Genomic DNA, 27,580 nt, shown 5'->3' with positions numbered 1-27,580 from the left:
TGTGTTACCGGGCAACATAAATACGTAATTATTCTAGACATTGAAAAGGGGTGAATTTACAAATGTAAACTTGAATCCACATTTAGGCGGCCATCTTACAGTGTTCAAAAATAATAGCAATGTGTTTCCATAACATTTCTTATGACGTTACAATCAATCGGTGTACTGATATACATATGAAGTTACAGAATTACACAATTCATGATTTCTGAGGTATATATCATCCATTCTTGAAATAAATGTTCTAATTTTTCAATTTTTCAAAACCATTGTGCAAAAAATTACACACACAGTTATTTGTAATTAGGTAAATCCTGTAACAAAGAATATATTTCTGTAGACACACTATCTAATATAGCGAGTATATCTTTAACCAATATGTCCCAAAATTACATGTAATTTTGAAGTGCCGCAAAAAATACTTTTAAAGAAAATGTTGACTGCATCTTTCATTATACTCATCAATAGATACAGATATAATTCAAAGCAATAATCTGGCGTTTGATTTAAATTTTAAATATTTGAACCATCATTCAATGCGATCTGTACCTTTTATTCAATATATATGTAAATATATATGAAAAGAGAAAAGAAGGCAGAAATTATAATATATCATTTTTTCCCCCAGAGTTTTATATAGCGCACACTTGACCCACAGGTATCAGAATGTTTTGCATGAGCACCAGTTACGTTACACAAGGACACATTCATTTTTGTTAGGCACGGGAAGATTAAGTGATTTGGCCAGAATTACAGGATGTTGAGTGTCATTGCCGAGACTCGGTCCCGATTCCCCAGATTTGAATTTTTCACTAGCTCTTGCTAATGTAATAACCGGAAGTCCTCACACAGACCCAAGTCCAAAGCAATAAATTATTAAACTTTCTGTGTGTGTGGAATAATGAGGAGCTCAGCTTTGTGTTTAAATACAACTGGAGGACATGTCCTCTGAGTTTCACAGTGTCTTATGATCTCATTCTAACACCCATCTTCTCCAGAATCATAACCTACAATCATCTAACCTTATTGTGGATGTTTCTGTAAATATGTACCCTTCTTTGCCTCGGAGAAATTCTTTCCCTGGCAAATGCTGTGGAGAAACCCTTCCCCAATTCTAATGTTCACAGCTTTTTAATAAACACATTTTGCAGCCATTACAAATGCATTGTATAAATGTTTTCAACCCATACTCTTGTACATTTTGCAAATATGGAATACAACCCAAAGACCTGAGCAGAACTCTTGGGAGCCATGTTTTACAGGGACGCCCAAAGGAATATTCAATTTTATAAAACACAAGAAGAAGACACCTAGATGCCCAGGCTCTTCAAAGTGGCAAAACATGGGCTAACGAAAGGGGCGTGTCCTGTGCCAAGCTTTCTTTCCAGAGGCTCTGCTAACTAAAACTGGTGAATTTCTGTGCTTTTTTAGTTCAAAACGTTAATGCTCTCACAGGCATATTCACCTAACTATAATGTAACTTTAACCTTTTTCCAGTGAATTTCGAAGTTTTTATAAAAATACGAAAACAGATCTTTTATCACACCTAACTACAATGTTACTTTAACCTTTGATTTTGTCTGTGAATGTCTAGGGTTTTTTAATGGAAAGTATTATTTTATTACCATACCTAAAGCCAACACCCCCACCATGCATGACCAAAGGCCGTGCGCGGAGGGCGGTTGGCCACAGGGCCTTATGATTTTTAAAGGGGAGGGGTCCAGACACCTCCCCTACCCAAGCCCAGCCTGTTTGTTATGAAAGTGGAGGGGGTAGCGTTAATAGGGGAGGAGGTCCAAGTAACCACCCTCCCGTGCCTTTTTAGGCCCTGAAGACCCCATCCCCAGGGTAATTTTTTATGAAAGGGGAGAGTGGCTTCATTGCCCCCTCCCCAAGGCTTATTATGCCCTGGGGATCCCATCCACCAGGGCCTTTTTTTACTATGAGAGTGGGGCTCATAGCCCCCTTACCTGAGCCTAATTAGGCCCTGGGGACCCCATCTCCAAGGGCGTTTTTTTAAATGAAAGGGCAGGGGGGGTCACGTAGCCCCCTTCTCTGGGCATTATTAGGTCCTGGGCACCCCATCCCCCAGGGCCATTACTTAAAATAAAGGGGAGCCGGCATGCAGGCCCCCTCCCTGAGCCTTTTTAGGCCCTGGGGACCACATCTCCCAGGGCCAGTACTGAAAATGAAGTGTATTGTTTTGTGTTTCAAATTATGGAAATGCCTTAGGCTGGTGTCCCCGGCTTCCAGTAATGACTCAGTGGGGATCCTCAGATTCCAATAATTTGATCATTCCAGTAATGACAAGTGGGGGTCCCTGTATTTCAATATTGATTATGATGGAGTCCACAGAAATCAAAAGGTTAAGAACCACTGGTTTAGATCATTTGTAACCATTTCTTCCGTTTGTGTGTTTGATGAAATATCATTAGTGGCTAAGGGCAGGGCCTGATATGGGCCTCTTGCTCTCTGTGCTATAGTGTCGAAGCTATGCCCCACTGAAGAGACCTAACAAGTCCAAGACTGCTTTGGGGTTACTTGTGTATGTGTACCTTTCTGCATGTGGCATCTTATGGAAGTTTGGGATGGACTGTCCTCTGAGAAACAGCGACCAGTAACGGTTTGCTTTAGGTAGAGATGTTACCCAAAGACATTGGCAGTGATTTAAACTATTTGCTCTTTTTTATGTCTAATGTAATTGTTCTGACTAAAAAGAATTTGCATTCCCATTTGTATAAACAATATGCCGTATTCTTTTATTAAAGACTCTATGCTTGCTAATCATGACAACATTGTGAAGGTGTGAAGGATTCCTTAGCCATATTGCACGAGGACCTTCAGTTTATTCCATAATAGATAAATAAATGGTATAATAAATGCTATACTCACCTACAATTTCTTGTGGCACAATATCTAGGTGAAATAAATCAACAATATCTGTTAAATATGATCTGCATTTTTTATAATTCCAAAACAGACAGTATATAAAACCATACAAATTTAGGAAAGAAATAGGTTTTGGCATTCATTTTAAATTCTCTAATTCAAATAACACAGGAAAGCGAATGTGATAGAGTTATTACTCAGGTAACTAAGCATTCCTCCCCACATACATATAATTACAAGTGAGCATTTTTATCCAAACGTGTAGAATATTCTTCCAATAAGACGTGCCTCTCTTAAATAAGGAAAGTTTGATTTATGCATTGTTTTTTCAGAGGCTGCTCCCGATTATTTTCGATATTTAAACTCAATAACAATTATTTACATACAAATATTCATAGATAATTAGACTTTTATATTCTCTCGTCAGGTCTTGAGATTCTAATTAAATATTGTACCGTAGAAGAAAGAGCGTCCAAATACTAATATTGTTAACAATATTCTTTGGTTTAAGGATTTTTTTCCGCTTCAGTTCTTAATAATTCCAGGAGAAAATACCACACACTGTCCTTAATATTTTAATCTTTATCACCCCTTATCTATGTTTGAATTGATACCCAGAACTTCATGTTGGAATATATTGGCTTATAGCTAAAAAAAAAACATCATAAGTATATAGGGCATTGGAAAATACAAAAATTGTGGCCTCTGCAGTCCTTTTCAATGTTTTTTTGAATTGCAAGCATGTGCTGCAAAAATGAAAAGAAAGAGAGAAAACATGTCACCGCTTAAACATGAAAACCATATGTGTTAGGCCTGTCCGCATTAGGGTGGTTTTCCCCCAAACTTTTTGCCTTACTCATACTTTTTTGCTGATCGCGTTTTGTAGACCTTAGGCCTCTGCAGACTTTACCACTGCTAACCAGTGCTAAAGTGTATGTGTTCTCTCTTTTAAACATGGTGAAATTGCCTTCCACCCAATTGGCCCATATAATGTACTTGTATGTCTCTAGTAAAGTGGTACCACAAGTAGTCAGGGCCTGTAAATTAAATTCTACTAGTGCGCCTGCAGCAATGATTGTGTCAATCACTTAAGTAGCCCTTTTAAACATGTTCCAGGCCTGCCTTTGCAGTCTGTGTGCAGTATGAAACTGTCATTTCACCCTGGCAAAAAAAGCTTTTGTCAGGCCTAAACATCCTTTTTAATACATATAAGTCACCCCTAGGGTAGGCACCAAACAGCCCATAGAGCAGGGTGTGGTGTATTTAAAAAGTTGGACTGGACATATACTTTTAACTTTTACATGTGCTGGTAGTGAAAAACTCTTAAATTTGTTTTTTGCTATTGGAAGGCCTTCCTCTACTGTAGGATAACATTATGTTAACTTATTTCACTTAACTAGTGCTAACCTTCAATTAGGAGCATCTAGGAGTGTTGAGGTTGATGTCTAAATAATTGCAATTTAAGACCCTCTTTAAAGGTAAAGTCGGATTTTAAGTCAAAATTGGTGCCTGCAGCTTATTTCCTGGGTCGCATGACTAGTTGTATTTTGCAGTTGGTCTTTGTCTATTGCTCCCAGACAGTGAGGCAAAGGAGAATAGGTGTTGGAGGATGGTATATCTCTGACTTGATGGGGGGGAGAGCTGTCACCTACAACACTTGCATATCACAAAGGCTCTGCCAGAGCACTCTTAAAAAGGGTTTGACACTAGTCTTTTATGACCTTAGACATGCAGGGGACCAGGGCAGGGAGGCAGGACATTCCAAGCACCTCTGGGGATGGAATCCTCCAAAACCATCTCCTACTTCAAAGTGGGCACAAGGTATAAAAATTGGACCCTAAACCCCAACTCTTGAGTACACTCCTGGACCTGTGGATACCACAGAAGAAGGACTGCAGTGCTTGTTTGCTGCAAGAAGGAATGCCATTTTGTTGGCCTGTTAGTCTGCTGCCATGCCGTCTGCTGCCATGCCACCTGCTGCCCTGCTTGCTAAGAAGGAAGACTGGACCTGCACCCTTGATTCCAGACTGAAGTCACACCAAGGGTCAGCTGGCTGACATCCTAATCTGAGCTATTACAACATAATAAGCTCCAGAGGCCTTCCTGCATCTGCCCAGCTGGCCTGCTGCCTGGACCTGCAACTGGGCCTGTCTGAGCCCTGCTGGCTTCTTTTGGAGTGAGTTCCAGATCCCCAAGAGGTGAACCTCAAGCTCTGGACCCTTGGTGTGGAATCAGTTATCTCTCGCCTCAAGAAAAGGAGAAATCCTGGAGTTTTGGGCTCTTTGCGACCACGAGCGGGCCTGTTCGCACCATGATGTTGCTGTCAACGGCTGCTTCTCACCACCCCCTCCACCTGAAAAGGAATTCTTTGTGCTGGCCTTTTGAAGTCAACTCGCTTTGAGCTTTTAGCCACTGCACTTACCTGAAATATTTAGAATTACATATCTCCAGTTCAACTGATTGGATTTTTGTCGTTTTAGTGTCAAATAATTTATTAAATGTAACTTTTTTTCCAAATTGGAGTGGGATTTTTATTGTGTTGAGTTTTCACTTTATTACTGTTTGAAGTATTGCATAAATACTTTACACATTGCCTCTAATTTAAGCCTGACTGTTTTTGCGACAAGCTAGCAGAGGGTTAAGCACAGGTTAATTTGGGGTTTGCTTGTGTTTCACTCTGACAGAGATTGCATTTGCTGCTTGGGTAGGATTTCATCCCCCTCGATCAGTAACCCAAATAATATGCTTGCAATAATAATTTAAACTTGAAAAAAGCCATCAGTTATAAATTTACTGGAATGTAAAAAATTCTTCGTAGGAGAAAGATGTACATAGAACAGGGTGTAGAAACAATGTTTTGTTTTAATGCCCATCATAGCAAAGAAAAGTCACACAATTGGCTTTGAATTATTGTAACTTGAAGACGTGGGGCCTTAGTCACAAAGGTAAATTCCACAGTAAATGTAAGTTTAAGACATAATTTAACTTTTTGATGCCTAACATAAATCTAGAAAGGGATCCCTCGCAGGCATTTACATGGGCAGATATTTCCACATGAGTGTGGCCATTCCAAGATTTGTTTTGCCTTTAAAATTAGGAAATACCCATAGACAAATTTGCTTGTGTGTATTCCCAACCTGCAATCAGACCCGTTTCCATCGTAGCAAAGGTCAGAAATTTACTCCAGCTTAGGGCTGGAGCAACTTTTCTTCTAGGATAGGAAGGGGAACAAATCACACACACGTTTAGTGAGAGTTTAGAGAAAGGGCTTTTCTCTCAGGAAAAAATTATTTCCTCTTGGAGAAAGAAATAGAAATAAATATTGTGTTTGAACAGTGTGTCTAAACACCCATATGGAATTCTCCACTATCAAGTGGGACTAGAAGCCCTTAGAAGTAGTCACATGACATTTAGAGAATTATGTCTGTGAACTGTGAAACGCACAACTTTACAAGCACATTTCAGGGAATGATTCAGAAACCTAAAAATTAACAAATCTGCCCCTACATTTTGGCATAAGTCTACAGGTTCAGGTTTACTACTTTTTTGTGAATTGGGTCCATGGTTTGAACATACAGTGATGACTAAAAAACAGTAACGAATGTACAGAAAAAAATTAAAAGGTAATGTAAAGTGCGAGTCCAACTCTTGGCACTGAAGTGCACTGCTTTGTAGGCAGATGCGCACATGTGAGCAGGATAAAATGACATTACTCACAGTGCAAAGGAGCCACTGGCTGAAGTGGCCTGACCCACTAGTCCCCTCAGTATGGTGTTAAGAGTGAAAGCAAAATGTCAATGACAGTTGAACAGACTAATGGATGAAGAGAGGAAGATGCAAAACACATCTATATATCTTCTATTTATTATTTTTTTATCACACAAAGCTGGTGAGAAAACTAAAGAAGCATGTAGACCAGACATAAAATCTAGGCTTTCCTGTTTTTACTTACATTTCCCAGGTCACCTTATTTATTCTGCATTCTTGGATACATACTTGAAATGGCTGGATTTTCACAAGAGATACCAGCCAGATTTGTTAATTTTATCATACTTGTTATGAGGCCCTTACTCTCAGCAAATCTATCCTTATGTAACATGAAAAGAGGACTTTAAAAGTAGTTGATCTGTCTTTTACATTGCATTTCATTCCTCACTGCAGGTAGTACAACTTTGGACTTTCGACTCCTCCTTTTTATAAATATTTTCTGGGTAACATATAAAATTGCTGTATAAAATATTAGTTGCTCTGCAAGTGAGTAGCCGATTACCTCCAGCATGGCCTCCACTGTTCCATTAATGTTTTCTACACATCACTTGAATCAACCCCCCCAGGCCTTGCATCCAGCCCCTTTTAAGTAGTAAACCCCACACCACACACAGCCTTCTGGCACGTACAGCATGCAATAGGTCTCTCAGGTCCTGGCGTCACCCAGACAGACTTACTGACTTTGTCAAACAGACACAAAACCAAAATATAAAATGTCATCCTATTGGCTTTCTCAAGGGGTTATCATATCAATATATATAAAGCAGACCTATCATCTTTCTCCGAAAATCGCCAATATTTTTAATCTAATGTATATTTTAGTCATTCACACAATGTAATGCTTAACAATAGTGATTTCTTTTAACATAGTTTTTAATAATACATTATGTGGGTTGAAAAATGTTAAAAGAATGACTCAGGGTCGAGGGCAAGATGGTGTCCACTTGCTGAACGTGTGTGTGAGCAGCTCCCGTGTCTTCACCACTCTTTAATCGATGTAGCAGGTCGGAGAAATAATGCGTTATGCATTATGCTGCGGATTATGGAAAGATGATGCACGGAGTAAACCTTGTAAATTTTACAGAGTAAAAAGACCCTTTTTTTTAAAGGTCTTTGCGGCAAGCCAAACAAATGTGAAACTATCGGACACGCCGTGGAACGGGACCCCGCTGCAGGGTAAAGCACGCTCACCTGTGGTGCGCAACTGTGGTGTCTGGGACCGGAGAGGAGGAGCGGAGCAGACTGGCATCGGCGAGCAGCCCTGGCTGGTGTTGGTGTGTCGGAGCAGCAGTCTAGGCGATCTAGAAGTGGTTTTGTTCCTTAGTCTGGGATTTCTTGAGAGTAGACAGATACCGCTTGTGGTGAATTGTGTTGACGGACCGAACGGATTGAGCGGAGGCTCTACGGGTTGGACACGCACATCTTCGGGCGTATCTGCGGCGATTCAAACTGCAGAAGGGTGGAGTGCAGTCGGTCAGTTTCCTCTGGGGTGCGAGTAGCTCCGGAGTGTGGCGTTGTAGTCCCTGTGCACGGTGAAGCAATTGGGAGCTGCAGTGGAGTAGCAGGGCTGATCGAAGGAGTTTGGAGGAGTACGCATCAGCGGAGTCCGCGAAGCTGCAAGTGGGGTGCATATTAGCAGACTTTCCTGGCACTTTGAAGTAAGTGTTTTGTTTTAGCTAAGTGCACTGGTGGACAGCCCTGATAAAACTCTTGCTGTGTCATTCGACATGCCTCCTAAAGCAGCCTAGGGAGGAAAAACCAGAGCTAGTATGGAAGTCGTGGTAGAGACTAGAGCAGCGCTCGCAGGTGGTAACGCTAGAGCTCTCCTAGAGAGTTCAGAAGGAGCTATGGCAGGAGGAGGAGATCAAGGAACACTTATTAAGAAGATTCCCCAGATATTTCAGGTGGTTACCAAGAAAAAGCAATCAACCTCTAATATATCTAAGTCGGCATCGGTGGAAAAGGCAAATGAGGGTAACGGTAATATTGACAGTAACGTCGAAAAGGGAGAGGACTCATTGGGAAGGGCAGCTATGCCGAATCAAGCAATATCTGAATTTGAATGGGTTAATGGCAATAATCTGGCCACTATAGGATCAGTGGCTATAGAGGCTGGGGGAAAAGGGATGACTGTTGGACTCCATGAGGAGGATGATGGGTCTGAAGTAATAGAACCAGAGTCTAGGGTAATAGCCGATGTTACTGATGCTCATAGCAAGGAAGTCGACTCAGGGGAGAAGTTCTTTTCACTCTCCGAACCCTCAGATATGTCTGAAGATGATGGCGAGATAGGACATAAATCAAGCTCCTGGGAGGGCTCAATAATAAGTCTCGGTAGCGATCCGAATACCACAAACCCGGAGGATGATAATCTAGACCTACCCACTGTCCGTAAGCAAATAACTACCAAGGATAGGGGTGGGGGTCAGAAGGGACAAAGACTCCGCTCTGGGACTTTTCTTTGTCTGGTCAAATGGCTCTTGAAGATGCTAACCTTTCTGACCAAGCTGTGGGTGGGATTACAGTAGGGCCGGATGAAGAAATCTCCCTGGAATCAATTTACCAGTGTATGTTAGATCATATAGTAGAGACCCGGACTGAGAATTTGAAAACCCATACAGCATGTCGCAAGCTCCAAAACACGGTCAGAAGGATGGTCAAAATATGCAATGAATTCACAGAGAGTATGGTTGAAGTTGAGACTCGAATTACAACGTTGGAAGATCAAATGGAGGCATAAAAGGGGGTTACAGAAGCAATAAACGCTCACAAAGAAGATGTCCAGATTAAGCTTCTAGACTTGGAAAATAGGCTTTGTAGAAACAATCTCAAAATAATAGTAATACCGGAGGGGGTTGAAGGACAGGACATTCACAAGTTTGTGGTGGAATTGTTTTAGAGGCTTTCCCTGAGCTTAAGGAGTGGAATTGGGCTGTGGAAACCCCGAAACCAGTCCTAGGATGCTTGTTTCCAGTCCAGAGAGGACCTGGCTTGGCAGTTTCGGCTGGACTGTTCCCATGAGGTACAGGGTCAAGACTGATTTGCATATGGCTGGGTTCAAACTGGAATGGCATGGTGAGCAAAAAAACGATGGATTTAGGCCCAGATCTCTTTACTGGGGTGAATGTATAACATTGTCCTGCGTTCTGTCCATAAACTGTTGTTTTTGCATTGGAATTGGGCTGTGGAAGTCCAAAGGGCGCACAGGTTTCCCTTCAAGCAACGACTGGCAAAAGGGGGACAACCAGAACAGCGGCCACGGGCAATCTTGATCTCCTTGAATAATTTTTTGGCTCGACAGGCTGTATATGATTTGGCACGGCCAGATAAAGAGAGGATGGGGAAAGGTTTGCAATTTTTTGTTAGGCCTGACTATTTCCATTATATGGTTGAGAAGAGATGGCGGTTGCGCCAATTAATCACTCCTTTTCAGGAAAAAGGAGTACAAGCTTTTTTTGTTGAATCCTGCCACCTTGAAAGTTTTGGCTAAAGGGCAAACACGCTTCTTCATTTCGGAGGAGTAGGCTAAGGAATATTTGACGACTCTGTGAAAAGACCTGCTATTGTTGAACAGAAGGTTTTCACTTTTGTTTGCCTGGTTATAAACAATTTTGTATGGGGATTAGAAGGTAGCATGATTTTTATTTTTTGAATTTTATTTAAGGCTATTTCAGATAGTGTCCTCCTATAAGTTTGCAAATATTATATGTTGACTATTAATAACCAAGTATATTTTGGTGGGTGGTTGAACACAAGGTGGTATACTCACCTTCCATCACAGGGCTATGTGCCCTATTGCTGATTTTTGGGGAAAGGGTGGGGGGGTGGTTGAGAGGGTAGAGGGGGACACGTGGGTGTTGAGTGGGAAAGATGGTTTGGGTGACAGGGTTGGGATGGGTAGGCAGGGGGGTATTAAAAAAATTCAAAGAAATCAATCCATAGTAAAGTGTATAGCAAGGTCATATTTGCAAATGAAATTGAGTTACAAATGTTTGTAGAAAAGATAAATTGGTTGACAGTGAAATTGGTAAAATATAGTGGGTAAAATGGCTGTTAGTGGAGTACGTATATGTTCATTTAATGTTTGTGGCTTAAACAATATTAATAAGAGGAGACGGGTGGCAGCTGATTTGCGTTTAATGCAACCTGACATTTTGTGCATTCAAGAGGCGCATATATCTTGGGCTAAACATAAGGTGCTAGAAGAGCTCGGATATACGCTACTGGCTGCAACCACTCAGACTACTACCAGTAGGGGGGTTGCTATTCTTGTACGAGGGGACATCTCAGGGGCTGGGAGGTAAAGGTCAGATAAACATGATAGATGGGCGATAGTCGAATATATTATTGGTGGTAGTAAGGTGACAATCTGTACAATATATGGGTCGAATTTCGATGAACCTCTTATACTAGAGAAATTGAATATGGAATTGGCGTTGTGGGATACCCCTTTGATAGTTTGTGGGGATTTTAATTTACATACAGAGGGACATCAGCTAGATGACGACAATTATAAATATATGGGTCGGAAACCCAAGGTTTTTAAAGCATAAGGGCAGCTGTTAAAAGATCATGGATTGGTAGATGTATGGCGGCCTTAAATTACCCGGATCCTGGCTCTACGTTTTACTCATATCCCCATCATTAATTAGTCAGACTTGACTATGTGTCTCTGTCTAAGTTACTTATGGGTGGTGCAAAAATTCAGGTATGGCCTAGAAAAACTGCAGATCACGTCCCACTACTGTTAGATGTCTATAGTTTTAGGCAGTCAAAATCTCACAGGGTGTTTATGTTTAATAGGAAATTTTTAATGGAGAAGGAATTTATTGATCATATGTTGACCTGGGTCTCTCAATTTTTGGAGGTTAACAGGGAAACTTCTTCTAGTGCAATAGTATGGGATACCCTCAAAGCGATAATACGGGTTGAAGTATTCAGCTATGGACTGGCCAAACAGATATTAGCACAAACCTTGATACAGCGGCTCCTGGAAGATTTAAGGAAGCAAGAACAAGAGCTGATACAGGTGCTTCGATGGGGATTAGAGGTTGATGATATACAAACCAAGATTGCATGTTGTAAAGCCAAAATCAATGCGATATGGTGTAAGGAAATTGCTCATCAATATAAGCTGTATAAACAAGATAGATATGAGTACGGGGAAGCTCCAGGACGATGTCCTGCACAAAGGTTAAGAGTCAGACAGTCTTCACAGAAAATTAGGGCGATGGTGGATGCAGCTGGTAATACAGTTGAAACTTTGGAGGGGATATTGGGAATATTTTATCATTTTTATCAAGAATTGTATACGCAAAGGGATGTCAATGAGCAGGAAATAGAGAACTTTTGTCAACAATTGAATTTAGCTAAGTTCAGTCTTGAACAGCAGTTGGTACTTGATGCAACAATTACTATGGAGGAATTGGAGGAGGCAATGGGCTCATTAGCGAGGGTTAAAGCTGCAGGACCGGACAAGCTTCCTCTTGAGCTTTATCAATCACTCTTTCAAGCTTTGAAAAAAGATATGCTAATCACATTCCAAGGGGCGCAGGCTGGGAATTCCCCTCCATCATGGGATGAGGCGAACATAGCGGTGTTTCTCAAAAAAAGATAAGCCCTCAAACCTAGCAGGAGCATACAGGCCAATCCCTTTGTTAAATTCAGATTGCAAACTTTATGCGAAAATACTCGCCAATAGGCTGGTGCAAGTTATCACACCATTGGTGTCTATTTATCAACATGGATTTATACCGGGCAGAAGTACGGTTAACCATATTAATAGAGTAGTTTCTCTTATTGATTATGCCAATGTAAATCAAAGGAGGTGTGGGCTGATTTTTCTCGACGCGGAAAAAGCGTTCGACCGTGTGTCATGGTCGTTTTTAGGGGCCATCATGCCGGAGACAGGGTTTGGACAGGGCTATATTGGTGCTATACAAAGTATGTATAAGTCACCACGAGCTAGGATTTGCGAAATGGGTAGGGAATCAGAGCAAGTTTGGATAAGCAGGGGTAGAAGACAGGAGTGCCTGTGTTCCCCCTGCTATTTGCAATGTATATTAATCCTTCTTAGGTCATGTTGGAGCAGAGTGAGCCTATCAAATCTATGAGTTGTGGACAATATCAGGTACGTGTTTTAGCCTATGCAGATGACATAGCGGTTGCATCCTCAGATCCTGCGGAAGCAGTTACAGAGATAGAAAGATTAGCTGGTATATTTGGTGAGGTTTCAGGCTATAAGTTAAATGCTTCCAAAACACAGATTGTATGCACTAAGTTGGCATGTTCAGGCGATATACGGGTAATGGACGAAGCCACATATTTAGGTATTAAAGGGAGAATGTAATTGCAGGATTTGATAGATGTGAATTGGAGTAGTATTGTCTATGGGATTCAAAAGCAGTTAGATCGTTTAGAATGCTTGCATCTCACAATGGTGGGAAGATGAAATGTACTTATTATGATTATCCTTCCTAGAGTTATGTATTACTTTAGGGAGGTTCCGCTGGAAATAACCAAAATAGAACTCCAAAGAGTCCAATCTATCTGTGATAGGTTTATATGGTGGCAAAGGAATGCGAGACAGGCGTTTAAATATATGATGCTACCAAGCAATCGGGGGGGGTTGGTCTGTCCCTAATTTAATTTTTTATTTTTATGTTTGTATACTTCAAAACATACGGATATTACTGACAGGTGAAGATGATTTGATAGCGGAATCACCGTCAATATATCAGTTGTTGCTAGGATTGGAAGCTAGAAACCTCTTAGTGAAGTTCTATGAACCAAGTTATTTGAAAAAACTTGGTTTAAGGTTGTGCTCGCAGCGTATAAGCCATGGAAATTGGAACGGAAAATGTTAGACATTTCACGGTTTAGTTACTATATGCCGTTAGATGCGTCATCCATTTTCCCAGCTATATTTTGGGACTTCAGGATGCAGAGTTGGAGGGCTAAAGGGATTAGACAATTAGGAGATCTCTTCGAGGGGGGACATTAGACTCATTTTCAGGCTTAGTGAATCGATATGGACTTCAACAAAAGGAATTTGTGTAATATCTGCAAGTGCGGGATTTTTTATTTAAACATCATATTGGTGATGGAATAACTATGTATCCGATGGTTGAGGCTATTAGAAGGAGGGTACGGCTTGGGGCATTGTATGCTATATTAGTCGAGACACAACCAGATGATATGACTGCACAAACAGTTAAATGGAGTGAACGGTTGGGCCCGGAGGGCGAGTATGTGCAACAATCAATTGAAGTGGAAGCAAAGATCTTATTATCAGCGAATTTGAAAGCGCAGGAGGGCGAGTATGTGCAACAATCAATTGATATGGAAGCAAAGATCTTGTTATCGGCAGATTTGAAAGCGCAACACTACAAGACGATTATGTATTATACACCAGAGAGGATTATGAAGTGGGGCGGCTCTAATGATGGGAAGTGTTTTAGATGTAGTATAGAAAGAGCTGGCATTGTGCATGTGTTTTTGACTGTAATGTGCTTCCGCAATTAAGGCTTCAAATAAACCAGTTCCTGTCGTAAATCCTAGGACATCAAATGTATATGACAAGGGACATAATGCTGATGGGGGTAGGGGATAATTTACAAATTTGTCAGCCGGCATATAAATTCAGATATATTATATTCATTGCTGCGGCTGTGGCACCGCTGTTTTTGCATCTGTGTGGTTTCAGCGGGACATCCCTACATTTGAGATGTGGCAGGCAAAATTTCATAATATTTTTAATTTGGAGTATCGCCTTTACTCTCTTAAGTCAATGAAGCGGAAAAAATTAGGTATCCTGATTTGGGGCCTGACGGTTGAACATCTGAATTAATTGTAGGATTTAGGTAAAAAGTCCATGTGTATAATTGTTTTTCTTTTATATTCGTTGTTCTGGCTCCATGTTACGTACTGATATGTTTTGTTATGACCATGAATATTTGTGTATAAAGTATGTGTTGTCATTTGCTATAGATTGAATAATATTTTTTTTTTTTAAAGAATGTCTTAGAAACATATTGTTTAGCGTTTTTGTTTAATAAAAGCTACATTTCTCTGAGTCTTTCTTTTTACATTTTTAACTCACAAAGTGCAATCATAAAAACAATCGAAGGTCATGCACTCCAGCTGAAGAGATTAGAGCTCCAGCTAGGAGTGGGTTAGTGACCCAGGAGACTAACTTTTTTATGTTGTTTGCGTGGCTGCTACACTCCTTGCAGTCTCCACAGCATTAAATGAATGCTTGCTAGTGCCAATGCCCCACATAGGACACCACACAGGTAATCAAAATAATGTAAATAGCCCTCACAGGGCATTATGGTGTTCTCCTTCACAGAGCAGTGAATAATAAATGTGTCTCCTTCCCTTATTTATTATTCATTTTTCTTTTTTTTCAATTTGTTTTGGGTTTCCCGGTACCCACTCAGAACACAAACATGTTAGATAGATAGATAGATAATGAACTTTATTCGATATGTAAAAACAATATCATAAAAGTACATACAGATAAAAAATTTGTTAAAAGAATAAAATTTCAGTTTTTTACAACAATCTCAAATTCAATTAAAATTACAGATGCACGACAGAACATTAATACATGTGTCAACTAGATCTGCATTGTGGCCCTCAGCTTCATGGTCATTTTCAAGTAGGATGATATGGCTGCCAGGGCTAAAGGGGTATCCAAAGTTTTTAGTTTATGATAAGCCACATGTTTTATTTTGTTTATTGGGCAGCAGAGAGAACCCCCAGGTCCCCTGTGGCCCCAGCTTCTAGCACACACAGTGCAGTCGGTGGGGGCTAGCATATTTTTTATCACCTGGGAGCCCTGGTGCCCACTTGGGGCACCAACAACTTCCTTTTCAGTTTTGGACAATTGGGGAAGCCTAGCAGGAGCCCAACAATTCTTTTTTTTATTTTATAGGTGTGTACCCTGGTGTCCAACCCAAAGCCCCCAAATTAGGGGGTCATTGGGGCCTGGGATGGGAGCCCCAAGGCCCCCATATCCCCAGCTGGCCATACTTGGTGCTGGCAGGTGCTGACACATTTCCTTTCCTACCACTCAAGTGGTAATAAAGCTGAGTTCCCTGCCACAGAGAGTATGGGCAGAGTATGCACACACTCTTCTGGACAGGGAACAACAGTGCATGGAGGTAAGCTCCCTGGGAGAGTGTGAAGTAGAGCTCCACAGGGGATGGGTCCCCGAGGCAGATACCTTGCTAAGAAATATGGCCCTCTGGGATGAGGTCCCGGGGGCTCAACAGTGGTTCTGGGATGGGTGCTGTGTGCCCCTCCCTTATTTTGTAGAAATTGGGCCAGAGGAATGGTGTCCTCTTGGCTCTATAGTGGCATGGGACAGGAGTTGCATAAAACCCTCCCCTTTAATTTGCTTTCAGACCCAGGGGCCGGGTCCTCGGGGCCTAAGAGTGGTGAGCCCACTCACTCCCCATAATCACCTGGCTCGATGGCCCAAGGAGAACTTACCATATATTTTTTAAAGCAGTCCACACTGGAGGTTTTTGCTCTTCACCTGGAGTGCAGACCCCCTTGGATCTATGGCTGCACTTTGAAGCTTGAACATTAAAAAAAAAAGATTCTAACACTAGTTTAAATGTTTTTATTTTAAAATGTTTTATTCAAATGAAAAAGACACATAAACCGTTATTAAACATTTCAATGTATGGATTTATGAAATATATATTTGTTTATAGTTATTGACAGATTTCTGTACAAAGCCAATATGTCAGCTTTATATATGTTGATGTGCTGACTCAAAGCCATTAGGTCTGCCTTAATTAAACTGACACCCTTTATATTGTTACATGACACAGTCAGCTGTGTGCAGCAGTGGGTGTTGGGTGCTGGGCCTGACCATAGGCTAAGCACTGTGGCCAACACCTGCTACCAACCCCATGACATACAAGGCCAAAAGGAGTGCATGCCGGGGTTGGACTCCAACCCCATGCCAGATATAGCAATCAACATTTTACTTTACATTACAATAAAAACTTAAAAATTCACGGAAAAAGGTTAAAGGGGTGTTATTGCTAGATTAAATTGTCAGTTAAAACACACCATTTTAAACAAACAAACCACTGAAATTAATCAATTATATTTTAAATATAATTCACTAAAAAAACAAAGGTTACAAGGACATTATAGTTAGGCTCAGATTGTACTTGTACAAAACCAGTGAAATGTAGCTGTTATCGTTACCTGAGCTAACTATAACTTATACCCCTGCAATGCTCTGCTTATGAACTCACATATTACATCACTAATGACATGGACAGTGACATCACTGATTACATCATCATTTGCAGAACCACTCATACACCTACTGACACACCCACACAAGCACTCATACACCCACTCACACACCTATATAACTGCTCGCACACCCACTCACTATTCTATAGAACCACTCACACACCCATTCAATCACTCATATAGCCACTATTACAGCCACTCACTCACCCATACAGCCACTCACTCATACATACAGTTACTCATTGAATCTACTTATTCATCGAATCACCCACTTACACCCCCACTCAGTCACCCATACAGCCTCTCAACAGAAGCCTCACTCACCCATACAACCACTCACGTGCCCACTCACACAGACACTTATATACCCATTAACACACCCATAGAAGCACTCACACAACCACTCACTCACCCATACAGCCACTAACACAGAAACTCACTATCCTTTACAGCCACTCACAAATCCACTTAGTTAACCAAACATTCACTCAAACAGCGTGCTGGATACGGACAAGGGTTTTTCCAGCTGCGGTAGGTGCAGGTAAGCATGGGTGAGGTGGGGGGATGTAGACAGATGACGGAATAGGATTTATTTATTTATTTAATTTACCTATTCCATCGACTTCAACCCTCCTCCCGTCCCGCCCCACCATGCTTACCTGCAGCGGCCACCACTGCCCAATTCTGGTGCATTTTGCAAATAAGGACTATGGCCCATTACCTAAGTGGAACTCTCAGGAGCCATGTTTTTAAAGGGACGATTAAAGGAATCTTCCATTTTATCAAACACATGAAGGAGATACCTAGATACCCAAGCTCTTCAGAGTGGCTCAACGTGGGCTAGCGAAAGGGGCGTAGCCTTTGTCTACCTTTCTCTCCAGAGGCTACTGGTTGCACCAATCACGTAGCAGTTTAAAAGTGAAGCTCCTTTTCTTGTGGATCTTACCTTCACATATAAAAATAGACATTTTAATATTGTGAAGCCATTTCTGTTCACAAAACACAGGAAATTATCTGTAAAAGGATTTACTGACATGCAATATTACACAGTGTGATTTAACAATATTACATGAAAGGGACACTTCCCAGTGGCATAGTGGGGTGGTGTGCATTGGGAGGTAGCAAACAGAAAGAGAAGGATAAAACTTGCTGTCAGTTTAGCTGGACTATACCTAGCATTGTCCACCGAACAGCCACCCATTTCCCCAACTGGAGATGTGTTGCTATTACTCAGACAATGGAAGTGCACATCACAAAGTGTACTGAAAGCACTACATGGAAAATACATAATGAATGAAACGCGCCCTGGAAGCTTGTCTAAAGCTCCACGGATTGTTTGATGATCGCTTTGTTTTTAAAGCATGCTGAACTTTTGACCTTCTATAAACAGCTCTCAGTCAATGAGGCAATTCTCACTATATGCAATGCTCTGTACATAATTACATTTTCAGTTTTATTATTGAATTTTTTCTTCAATTACTGTGTTGGCTTTTCTATATTTTATCCCCAAGGTCAAATTAATGGCAAGGGACGTTATAGTTAGAAATTAGCATTTAAAAAACCTTAGTAATTCCCTGAAAAAAACACAGGTTTCAGGGACGTTATAGTTAGTTGGACATTACTACAACCTTTGGTTTTTTAGGGAATATAAATAAATAATGTGTGTGTGTTTGTGTGTTTACTATATCATTTAAACAAAATAACTTACCTGAGTTATAAAGTACTGCATTGTAAAGGTACCTTTAAAATGGGCTGCACTGTACTTACCGGCGTGGTAAACACTGAATGGTAAAGCTGCGTTGTAAGGGTGACATACCTCCATGTGGTCTCATCTCTAATGAAGGATAAAAGTCTCTTGTGTTTGGCCACACCACTCTAATTTGAAATTTTACGTTTATCCAAGCAACACTTTTGTATCAAACTAAGTGGCCTAAATTAACATTAAAAACATAACAATTTGTACTGTCTGGTGTTGTTGCAACATTAAATGACCATTGTAACATTAAATCACCACAAAGGGGCCGATTTAATTGTAGGCGGAGAAGGAACTCCGTTGCCCTGGTGCAGAAACAGGTCTCCTGCCGAAAATAAACTTGGCCCCAAAGATACTATTTAAAACTTCAGATTAACACGTCCTATGTTTACTAAAATAATCTTACCGAAAGCTCTTTTGAGTGGGTCCGATTTCAAATATGTTTGAAAATATGTACGCGTGAGCATCCATGTTGTAATTAATGTGATCAGAACCATCGCAAGACGAAACAGACCTGGAAGAAAATTATAGAACTTTTAAAAATCATGAAATAACCATGGCATTTAGCAACACTGTGACAAAGCAAATTGCACATGAGGCCAGATATAACTAACAGGCAGGTCGAAGAAAGTGGGTGCAAATTGCAGCTGCCTTTCATTTTGTGATCTGACCTACTGACCAATATGTACTCGCATAAAATGTCCAGTAATAGGGTGACACAAAAAGACCTGCCTGTGAATATTAATTATATAGACCAACAGTTGGTCCTTGGACTCCTTTATTATCAATAAATCTCAAAACGTTTTTGAATCCAGTTTGCATACCGAAGCATATTCGGCATATAATAATCAATATACAATGCACCTTGTGAAAAAAATAAATATAGATACCCACTGTTTAAAATAAAAACTCTATTTTATTCATAGTATCAGAAACACATGTTAGGACATCGTTAAATATAGGGAGGTTGCTCCAGATGGGAGGAGGGAAGTGAAAAGTGTGCTCTAGTGCATGATAGAAAGAACAAGAAATGAAGGTAATTCAAAAGGGGGGAGAAGTTTCAGTGATTTAACATAAAAAACTGGTTATAACATTAGCACCAGTTGATTGAGGCCTGTCCATGTAAACATCATTATTTTAGTCAAAACAGATTGTATGACGATGCAGAGAAATGTATCATCAGTTCAAGGGACAGGGTGGTGGTGTCATATGGTACAGGCCTTTGTAGGGGGTAAAAGCCTACGTTTCGACCCGTCTAAGGCGTGAGGGTATTTCGGAACCTCCGCATGCGGGTCTTCCTCAGGACAGGGGAGGAGTGGGGCAACCTACAGAAGTAATGGTTAAAGATAGTATCAAGGATGACTCAAGGGTTAAAAACAGTGGAATCTAAAGGGTATCTCGGTTACTGACCTAATTTAGGTGCCTGACGTTGGAAAGCCCTGCTGCCAACTTCCACGAGTGCACAATCTGTGGAATCAAGGTGCATAATTTAGATGGCCCATAGTGAATCAGGGTCGCAGACTACTTTAGTGATTAAGTAGATGTCCTCACACACTTACCCGCATCACACTCGTGGAGGGGGTAGGCCACAGACACTGTAGGTGGTGGGCCCGTGTGTATTATTCTTACAGGAATTGTATTAACAATGAAGGCTCGCTCCAGAAATATAATGCCGGTATCTGTTGAAAAAATCACCCTGTTTTGCCCTAAAATAAAAGTGAGGCATGTTTTAGAATCCCAGTTGGAAAATGGAAAGCCGAGCAAAGACGAGCGATTGAGGCCTAAGCCCAGGGTCATAACAATGCCTTGTTTTGAACGCTCAAGAAGACCTCCGGGGATCATCTGTCAGAGAAGCGGCAGGGGACTGACTGCCGTAGAGATGCCGTTTATAAAGCATACACAATACGCGGGTATTTTACGGGCTGCCGTGCACGTACACCGTGTGGTGAAGAAAGACTTCCTACAGGACCCAGAAAAAATAGACATAATAAGCGTGTGGCTCAAGAAAACTAATGGGCATGATTTACACCACGTATTTCTAAGGAATTGGTGCACGGGCTCCTGTGAAATTAGTAGGGTGCTGTGCAGTGGCATTACAGTACATGTTTAAACCACCGAATATACAATTGCATACGACCCGGGAGCGGCAAAACCAATAGGTATAAGCTCGCACGGGACATAAACTGGATTCCTCAATACAATGTTAAAAAACAGACTAATACATAGGTCACACGTCGGAATCGCGTGTGGCAATCACAATGAATGCGTAATGGTACTTAATTAAATAAGGTAATTCTGTCAAACAAGTACAAGTGTTTGTAATGTTTCAACAACATTTGGTTTAGGAAGCCTTAACGTCATGTGTGAAAATTACATTACATCATATGTAGCAATTACAATAATTATGGTGATTTTCCCGAGCCAAACTTAGGAATATTACGGTGAAAATAGATGCGGCATTAACACACAGACAAGGACATGTAGTGTAAGAAACTTTAACATCATGTGTGACAATTTCAATAAATACATTGTTAGGGTAATTAGCCCCATCCAAACTTGGGAAATTTACAACAAAAACAGACAAGGACATGTGTGGGAGGTTAAACAAACATGAAGTCTATAATACAGAGTTGTGTATGGTACATCAAGGTAAACAGTACACACATGTCGTGTATGATGCTGTAGAGTGAAGTAACACATTCATGTATGTACAATGGAGATGGAACGGTGTGATCATCCATCCAATTTAAATGAGCAAGATAGTAGGCATTGACGCTCTACCACATGGTAAGTGAACAGCAAACTGAAGCAGAAATAGAATATTAATTAGGCAGGTTGCTTTTTATTCGATCCAGTGCAAATGGCTATGAAGATAGTAGAGATGGCCTGCAAGAACAGCAGATACCCCATCCTTGCGATTCCATTTTAAACCAGAAAAGATTTTTATTTGAAGGCAGGTCATGCATCAAGGGGCAAGTGGTGCTTTTAAAAAGTGTTTCCATTTGGGAAAACATTGGTGAGGCATGCACTTATCCCATAGACCACACGTTACTTGGCACCCACCATGAGGGCGCCCAATAAGAAGTAGACAGTCCACTTTCTTGGAGGTTCTGGTAACTTTTCAAGTGATTGCAACTACAATGGTGGCAACTATTGCATCACTTTGCAGTTGACAAATAGGATTGGACGCCCCTTTCATACCCTCTCTGAATTGCGATTTGATATGTGTCTCAAAAGCCATTTTACGAATAGAAAACCTTTTCCGAATTGGATAAAGAGTATAGTACATTGTAAAAAAAACATTGTGGGTTCTTAAATCCTGTTAGTTTGCGAAATGCACAGTTTGGGGCTGTAAAAGGGTTTTATACATCTGCCTCTTATTCATTGTTATGCGGCCTTTGTTAAAAAACGTATTGAGTTGTTCATGTAAAACTCACTTTTGTGCAGGGTGGGTGATATTTATTTCTTCGTAGCTATTGCGGGCACAGTATCCAAAGAAAACCTATCAACCTGCACACAATACATTCAGATTCTAAGTGACATCTAACTCGAAATCTACAACAGTGACTGTTAAACCACCTGATAATTGCTGTAATACTGCCCTGCGCTATTTCTAGAATAAGAGAGCGAGAAATACTAGGCCTGACTCACAAAGGTAAATTGAGACAAAAGTCTAACTTTACCACTTTCGGTATTCACAAAGGGCATTTACGAGTAGTAAAGTTAGACTTCTGTCTCAGCTAAACTTAAGTTTTGGTCTTAAGTTTAATTTTTTGATGTCAGTTAAACTTAAGACCAAAACTAACGTTTAACTGAGGGAAAGGTCTAACTTTACTACTCGTACAGGCCCTTTGTGAACACCGAAAGTCGTAAAGTTAGACTTTCGTCACAGTTTACCTTTGTGAATCGGGCTCACTGTGTCCACTGCACATGTCGTTCAAGATGTTGACTTGAAGTTTCTCTTTTTTGGCAGTGTGCCTTAGTCAAGAGATGTCTCCAGAGGAAATGTTGAATATCATATGTCTTCCAAACTCACTTTTTTCAAGGAGATATGTTGTTTTCTAAGATGCTGCTCTGCTGTTGCTGTGATGTCACAGTATCTTGTGAATGTTGAGAATGTTATCATTCAAAGTGCTGGCTCTGTAACTGCTTCTACTGCTGCCAGGCTGTTCATGGCAGGTGACGATCCACAGCTGTGTAGTCGCTCAACTAATAAACTCATCTTTCAAAGAATTTCCTCTGGAGTGAATTACCACAAATTTCTGGCGATGATTTGACTACACAGCAGAGCCCACAGCATGAGCGCTCCTCTTCTTACAGTCTCATCTGCATCTTCAATCATCAAATCTCCTCTACACTCAAACAAGGTCACCTGTCTATGCTTATTATATTCCAGCCATCAACCAGCCTCAACATCTTTAATGGACAATTTTGTCATTATTCTTATCTAACACTCTTTTTCATCGCACCTGTTGGAATTTGCCTGCCTGCTCCTGTTCATCACCATCAGATACTGCACCAGCTCCACGTCGGTTTCATCTCCATTTGTGGCACCAAGATCATGCTTTCCAACAACTGTGCTGTTCTGCTTGGTTTCCGGTGAGAGCTGCAGTGCCTCTGTTTGTCTCCACGGAGTTTCTGATGACTCTTGCTGTCCCTTGTTACCTTCGCTTGTTTGGCGTTTTCAAGTGAGTGAAGTCTGCTCCCGGTCTCACTCTTCCCACACCTCAAGTGGGTCATATTTCTCTATTTTTTGTTGTTTTGCCTATTTTTGGCAATTTGTTTCATCGCGTGCCCAACCTGGACAGACACGCACAAGCCAATGCATGCACACTCCTATCGCCTTGCGCACTTTACTCTTCACCGCACACGAGCCTGTTTACTCTTCAATGCACTCGAGCCTGTGCTTGCGCATTTCCGCTCAGCCTCTTATTAAGTTACCTTGGTAACTCTCCTCTATGACACACATGAATCTGTGCATGCGCATTACTGCTTAGTGCGTTCCTACGTTTCCATGGCAAATTTCAACAAAGGTTTCTTCTGCGATGTCTTTTCTTATGTATTGAACAGCGCCATCACGTCTTAACTCAATTTTAACTACACGTTCATATGCGTACCTCAGTGATTAGCACACCATTTGAACAGCATCATCATGTCTCAACTCAATATTTTCTACACGTTTCTATGCAAACCTCGGTGATTCGCACACCATTTCAGCTGTATTTGATTCCTAGTGTGTTCCTATGTGATCCTATTATTCACACTTTAATTTTTCTTCAAATTTTCAACATCTACATTTCAATGTGTGCATCACAGTGATTCACACACTTTCAGGGACTTCTTCTGCATTACTGCGTGCCGCTTCAGGAAAGAAAACGAGACGATAACACTTTCTAACATGGCCCCAGCTGCCTGGGAAGATCATTTTGGGAACTTGTACTCATGTATAGGCTCCAACCAAGCAGCTTCAATTGCTCAATATCCCCTTTTTGAGTACCGTGCAGAGGATGTTCCGGTAATTACGATAATGGAGGTGGAAACTGCCATTCATAAACTTTTACCCAATAAAGCACCAGGCCTAGATAGGATCTCAGGCGATCTTTATCGGTCAGAACCTAAAGTATGGGCTCCCTATCTCTGTGTCTTGTTTAACTCTATACTACTAGGCGCGGAACCGCCAGAGACCTGGCGTGGAGCAGAGATTGTGCCTATCTATAAAAAATGATGTCCACTACAACCCTCGAATTATAGGCCAATTAGTCTGATCGATATTACCCAGAAGTTGCTTGGACGTATAATTCTGGATAGAATTCAGACTTGGGAGGAGGATAATGACATACTGAGTATCCTGCAGGCGGGTTTTAGAAAGGGCACTTCAACTATCGATCAGTTATTTCGACTCCAGGTCCTCTATTGGAAAACTGTGAGTGTGGAGGGTGGCAGCCTCTACCTCATCTTCGTTGACCTGACGTCAGCATTTGACCTGGTGCCATGAGAAAATCTGTGGAGAGTTCTACAGGAACTTAACATCCCTCCGTATCTTCTGGATGTTCTGAGAAGGCTCCATATGGAAAATTTTGCCCAGGTTAGATGTGGGAAATATGGAGAACTGTCTGCACGTTTCCAAGTGAACAGAGGAGTTCGCCAGGGATGCGTGTTGGTGCCTACCCTGTTCTGTCTGTATATTAATGGGCTTATTAACCATCTTGAAGGCATTAAGGACACTGATGCCCCAAGACTCGCCACTGGTAGGGTACCGGCATTGATGTTTGCCGACGACACCTTGTTGTTGTCCCGAACATCTGCCGGCATTCAGCGTAATTTAGACGGCTTTGTGGACTTTTGTACGGAAAGAGGTCTGGAGATCAACTTAGCTAAAACGAAGTTTATGATCCTTAATCCTCCCAAGCATACACGCCCGAATCCAGTTTTGAACGGTATTCCGCTTGAGCGAGTTAAGACGTTTGGACTGACCCAAATTGTAGGAGGAATGTCTAAGCTGTTTAGAGGTTCGGTCTTTAAGCCTGTTGCGCCAGTTGTAGAAATTTATAAGACACAAGCTAGAGTAGCGTCCATTTATGGAGCAGAATTATGGGGATATTGTAAGCCTCCAAGCCTAACCAGGATTGAACACTCCTTTATGAGAAATCTGTTGGGCCTGCCCCTAAGCACCCCGTTGGTTCCCATCAGGCTTGACTTAGGGTTGGTACCTATGGATGAGGAGGTGGCGTTACGACCAGTGATTTATTGGAAGAGACTCTGGTCCTCTCCGGAGCTGGGTTCTTTTCGGGAAGAATTTAAGGGGGTTTGGTCCCAAATTAAAAATAAGAAAATCCCCTGGTTAACCCATATTAGGGATACATGTGACAAGATTGGTCTCCCAGAATTATGGGGTTCCCCGGAGGTTTCATGTTTGGCAATTTCAAGGGCAAATCTGGTAGACCAGTATAGGCACTATAATCTTATGAGCCTTCATGTGAATTCTGGTGTTGGTAGATTGACTGCCCAGTTTCTCGAAATTAAAGTTGACTATAGGAGGGAGGAATTTCTTGATCTGATTTTTCCTGCTGTTGCTAGGAAGTTGTACTTCCAGCTGAGAATAGGCAGTCTACCACTTAGGTCTTTTACCACCAAATGGGAGCCAAATAAAAATACTGATTGCCCTGCCTGTGGTTTTCGAACGGAAAATGAAAAACATGTTTTTTACTTTTGTCCAGTGTACCATCAGTTATGTAATCGTTGGGTAAAACCCATTTGTAAAAATCTGGGATTTAGAGACTGTGAAAATGCTTTAAGAGTACTGAAATATGATACCCTCCCTCCGATTGTTTTTGCAGTCTCCCGTTTTTTAAATGGTATGTGGATCAAACGCAGAATTTTCTGTAATTAAGCAACAAGTCTAAATGTGTTTCACATTCCTTTATTGTATCTTATGTACAAATTCTGATTTTATTATGCTGTTTGAATTTATTTATTGTATAATGATGAATTGTATGTTGTGCATAGTGCATTTGTACTTTTATGGCCTTTGTGGCCGAAATAAAGATTTTGATGATGATGATGATGATGATGATTTGCACACTTTTTATTCCCCAAAATGAATATTGTGTCTACTTTATTCTTTGTATTTTACCATGTGCACCATGCAAGCAATATCCCCACCTCCATAATTCCTTGATAATCCAGGGGAGCCACCTGTAAAATGGGGCGTTTGGTTTGATGCGTTTGAAACCTATTTGGGTGCCATTGGAGCTTTAAGATTTTCTTCAGAAAGGAAAAAGTGTCTTTTGCTTAACTCGTTAGGATTCGAGGGAAGGGCAATTTTTAAGCATCTCCTGGAATTAGTTCCCAATGCCAATGAAGTTTTGGATGAATACCTAACAGTTGTACAAAAACTGAAAATTCGCTTCGACAAACAACCCAGTTTAATGGTCTTAAGGCATAAATTCTTTCAGAGAAAGCAAACTGATGGGGAAGACGTTGATGCTTACATCTCTGTTCTTAGGAGATTAGCTTCAGTATGTATTTTTGAGAACTTTACTGAACAACTTATCAGAGACCAATTCGTCTGTCAATGCAGGGATAAGCATATATGACAGAAACTATTTGCTATGGGAAACCCGTCTCTTGATGAGACGATTAAAGTTGCAAAAAGTATTGAAATTTCACAAGTTTCTCTTAAAGAACTTGATGAGAAACCTGTGGAGAATGTAAATGCGATTGGAGTCACTAACAAATCTAAAAAAAAGTTTGCTAAATATAGTATAAGTAATCCTATCAAATCTAAATCTGATTTCACTATTCCCAACAACATGTGTCTCCGATGTGGTCGCGTTCCTCACACCAAGGGCAGCAAATGTCCTGCTTCTAATGTTATGTGCAAAAGACGTGTCACTATTCTAAAGTGTGTCTGAAGAAGAGATTCAAAAAAAAGAGTGTAGCTTGTGTTATGGAGTCAGATGATGAATCCGATCCTGAAGTCATCTCTGTTGTTATGGATGATTCTGCTTCAAGTGATGTCACAAGTGAACCTCTGACTGGGAATCCCTCCATGTGTGTTGATCTCATTGTTGAGATTCTTGTTGGAGATAAAAAACGACAACTGTTGGTGATTCTGGTGCCAGAATCACCATGATAACTCAAAAGTTGTTCACTGAAACATGGGGTGACAAGGAGTTATTTCCTCCAGATTGTCCTCCTGTCTCTTATGAGGGACACAAAATTGAGCTTGTTGGTTTCATTGAAGATATCTTGATGTTTAAAGGTAGAAGGATCAGAGGAAAAATGTATGTTGCCGTCAAAGAGTTGAACATCCTTGGGTGGTTCCACCAGGGCCTGTTTAGTATGGTACTCAAGCCAGGAACAAAAGAGCAAGTTATGCTTGTT

General features: G+C 41.0%; 1 protein-coding gene across 2 annotated transcripts in view; it reads right to left on the bottom strand.

Moving 5' to 3' along the window:
* FAM3D (FAM3 metabolism regulating signaling molecule D) overlaps positions 1-27,580 on the bottom strand; it is a 517,653-nt gene that overhangs the window by 239,545 nt on the left and 250,528 nt on the right. Inside the window, exons 3-6 of one of the 2 annotated variants that reach the window (XM_085624737.1) lie at positions 20,254-20,400; positions 20,105-20,161; positions 19,101-19,208; positions 2,893-2,916 (exon numbers count right to left, since the gene is read on the bottom strand). In XM_085624737.1, coding sequence (XP_085480863.1) covers positions 2,893-2,916; positions 19,101-19,208; positions 20,105-20,161; positions 20,254-20,400 — 336 coding nt within the window. The remainder of the gene's footprint in view (positions 1-2,892; positions 2,917-19,100; positions 19,209-20,104; positions 20,162-20,253; positions 20,401-27,580) is intronic. The other variant, XM_085624738.1, reaches the window with a different exon arrangement.

Source organism: Triturus cristatus, chromosome 9, assembly GCF_964204655.1.
Source record: "Triturus cristatus chromosome 9, aTriCri1.1, whole genome shotgun sequence".
NCBI classification, from domain to species: Eukaryota; Metazoa; Chordata; class Amphibia; order Caudata; family Salamandridae; genus Triturus; species Triturus cristatus.
This window is presented reverse-complemented; position numbering and strand designations above follow the sequence as displayed.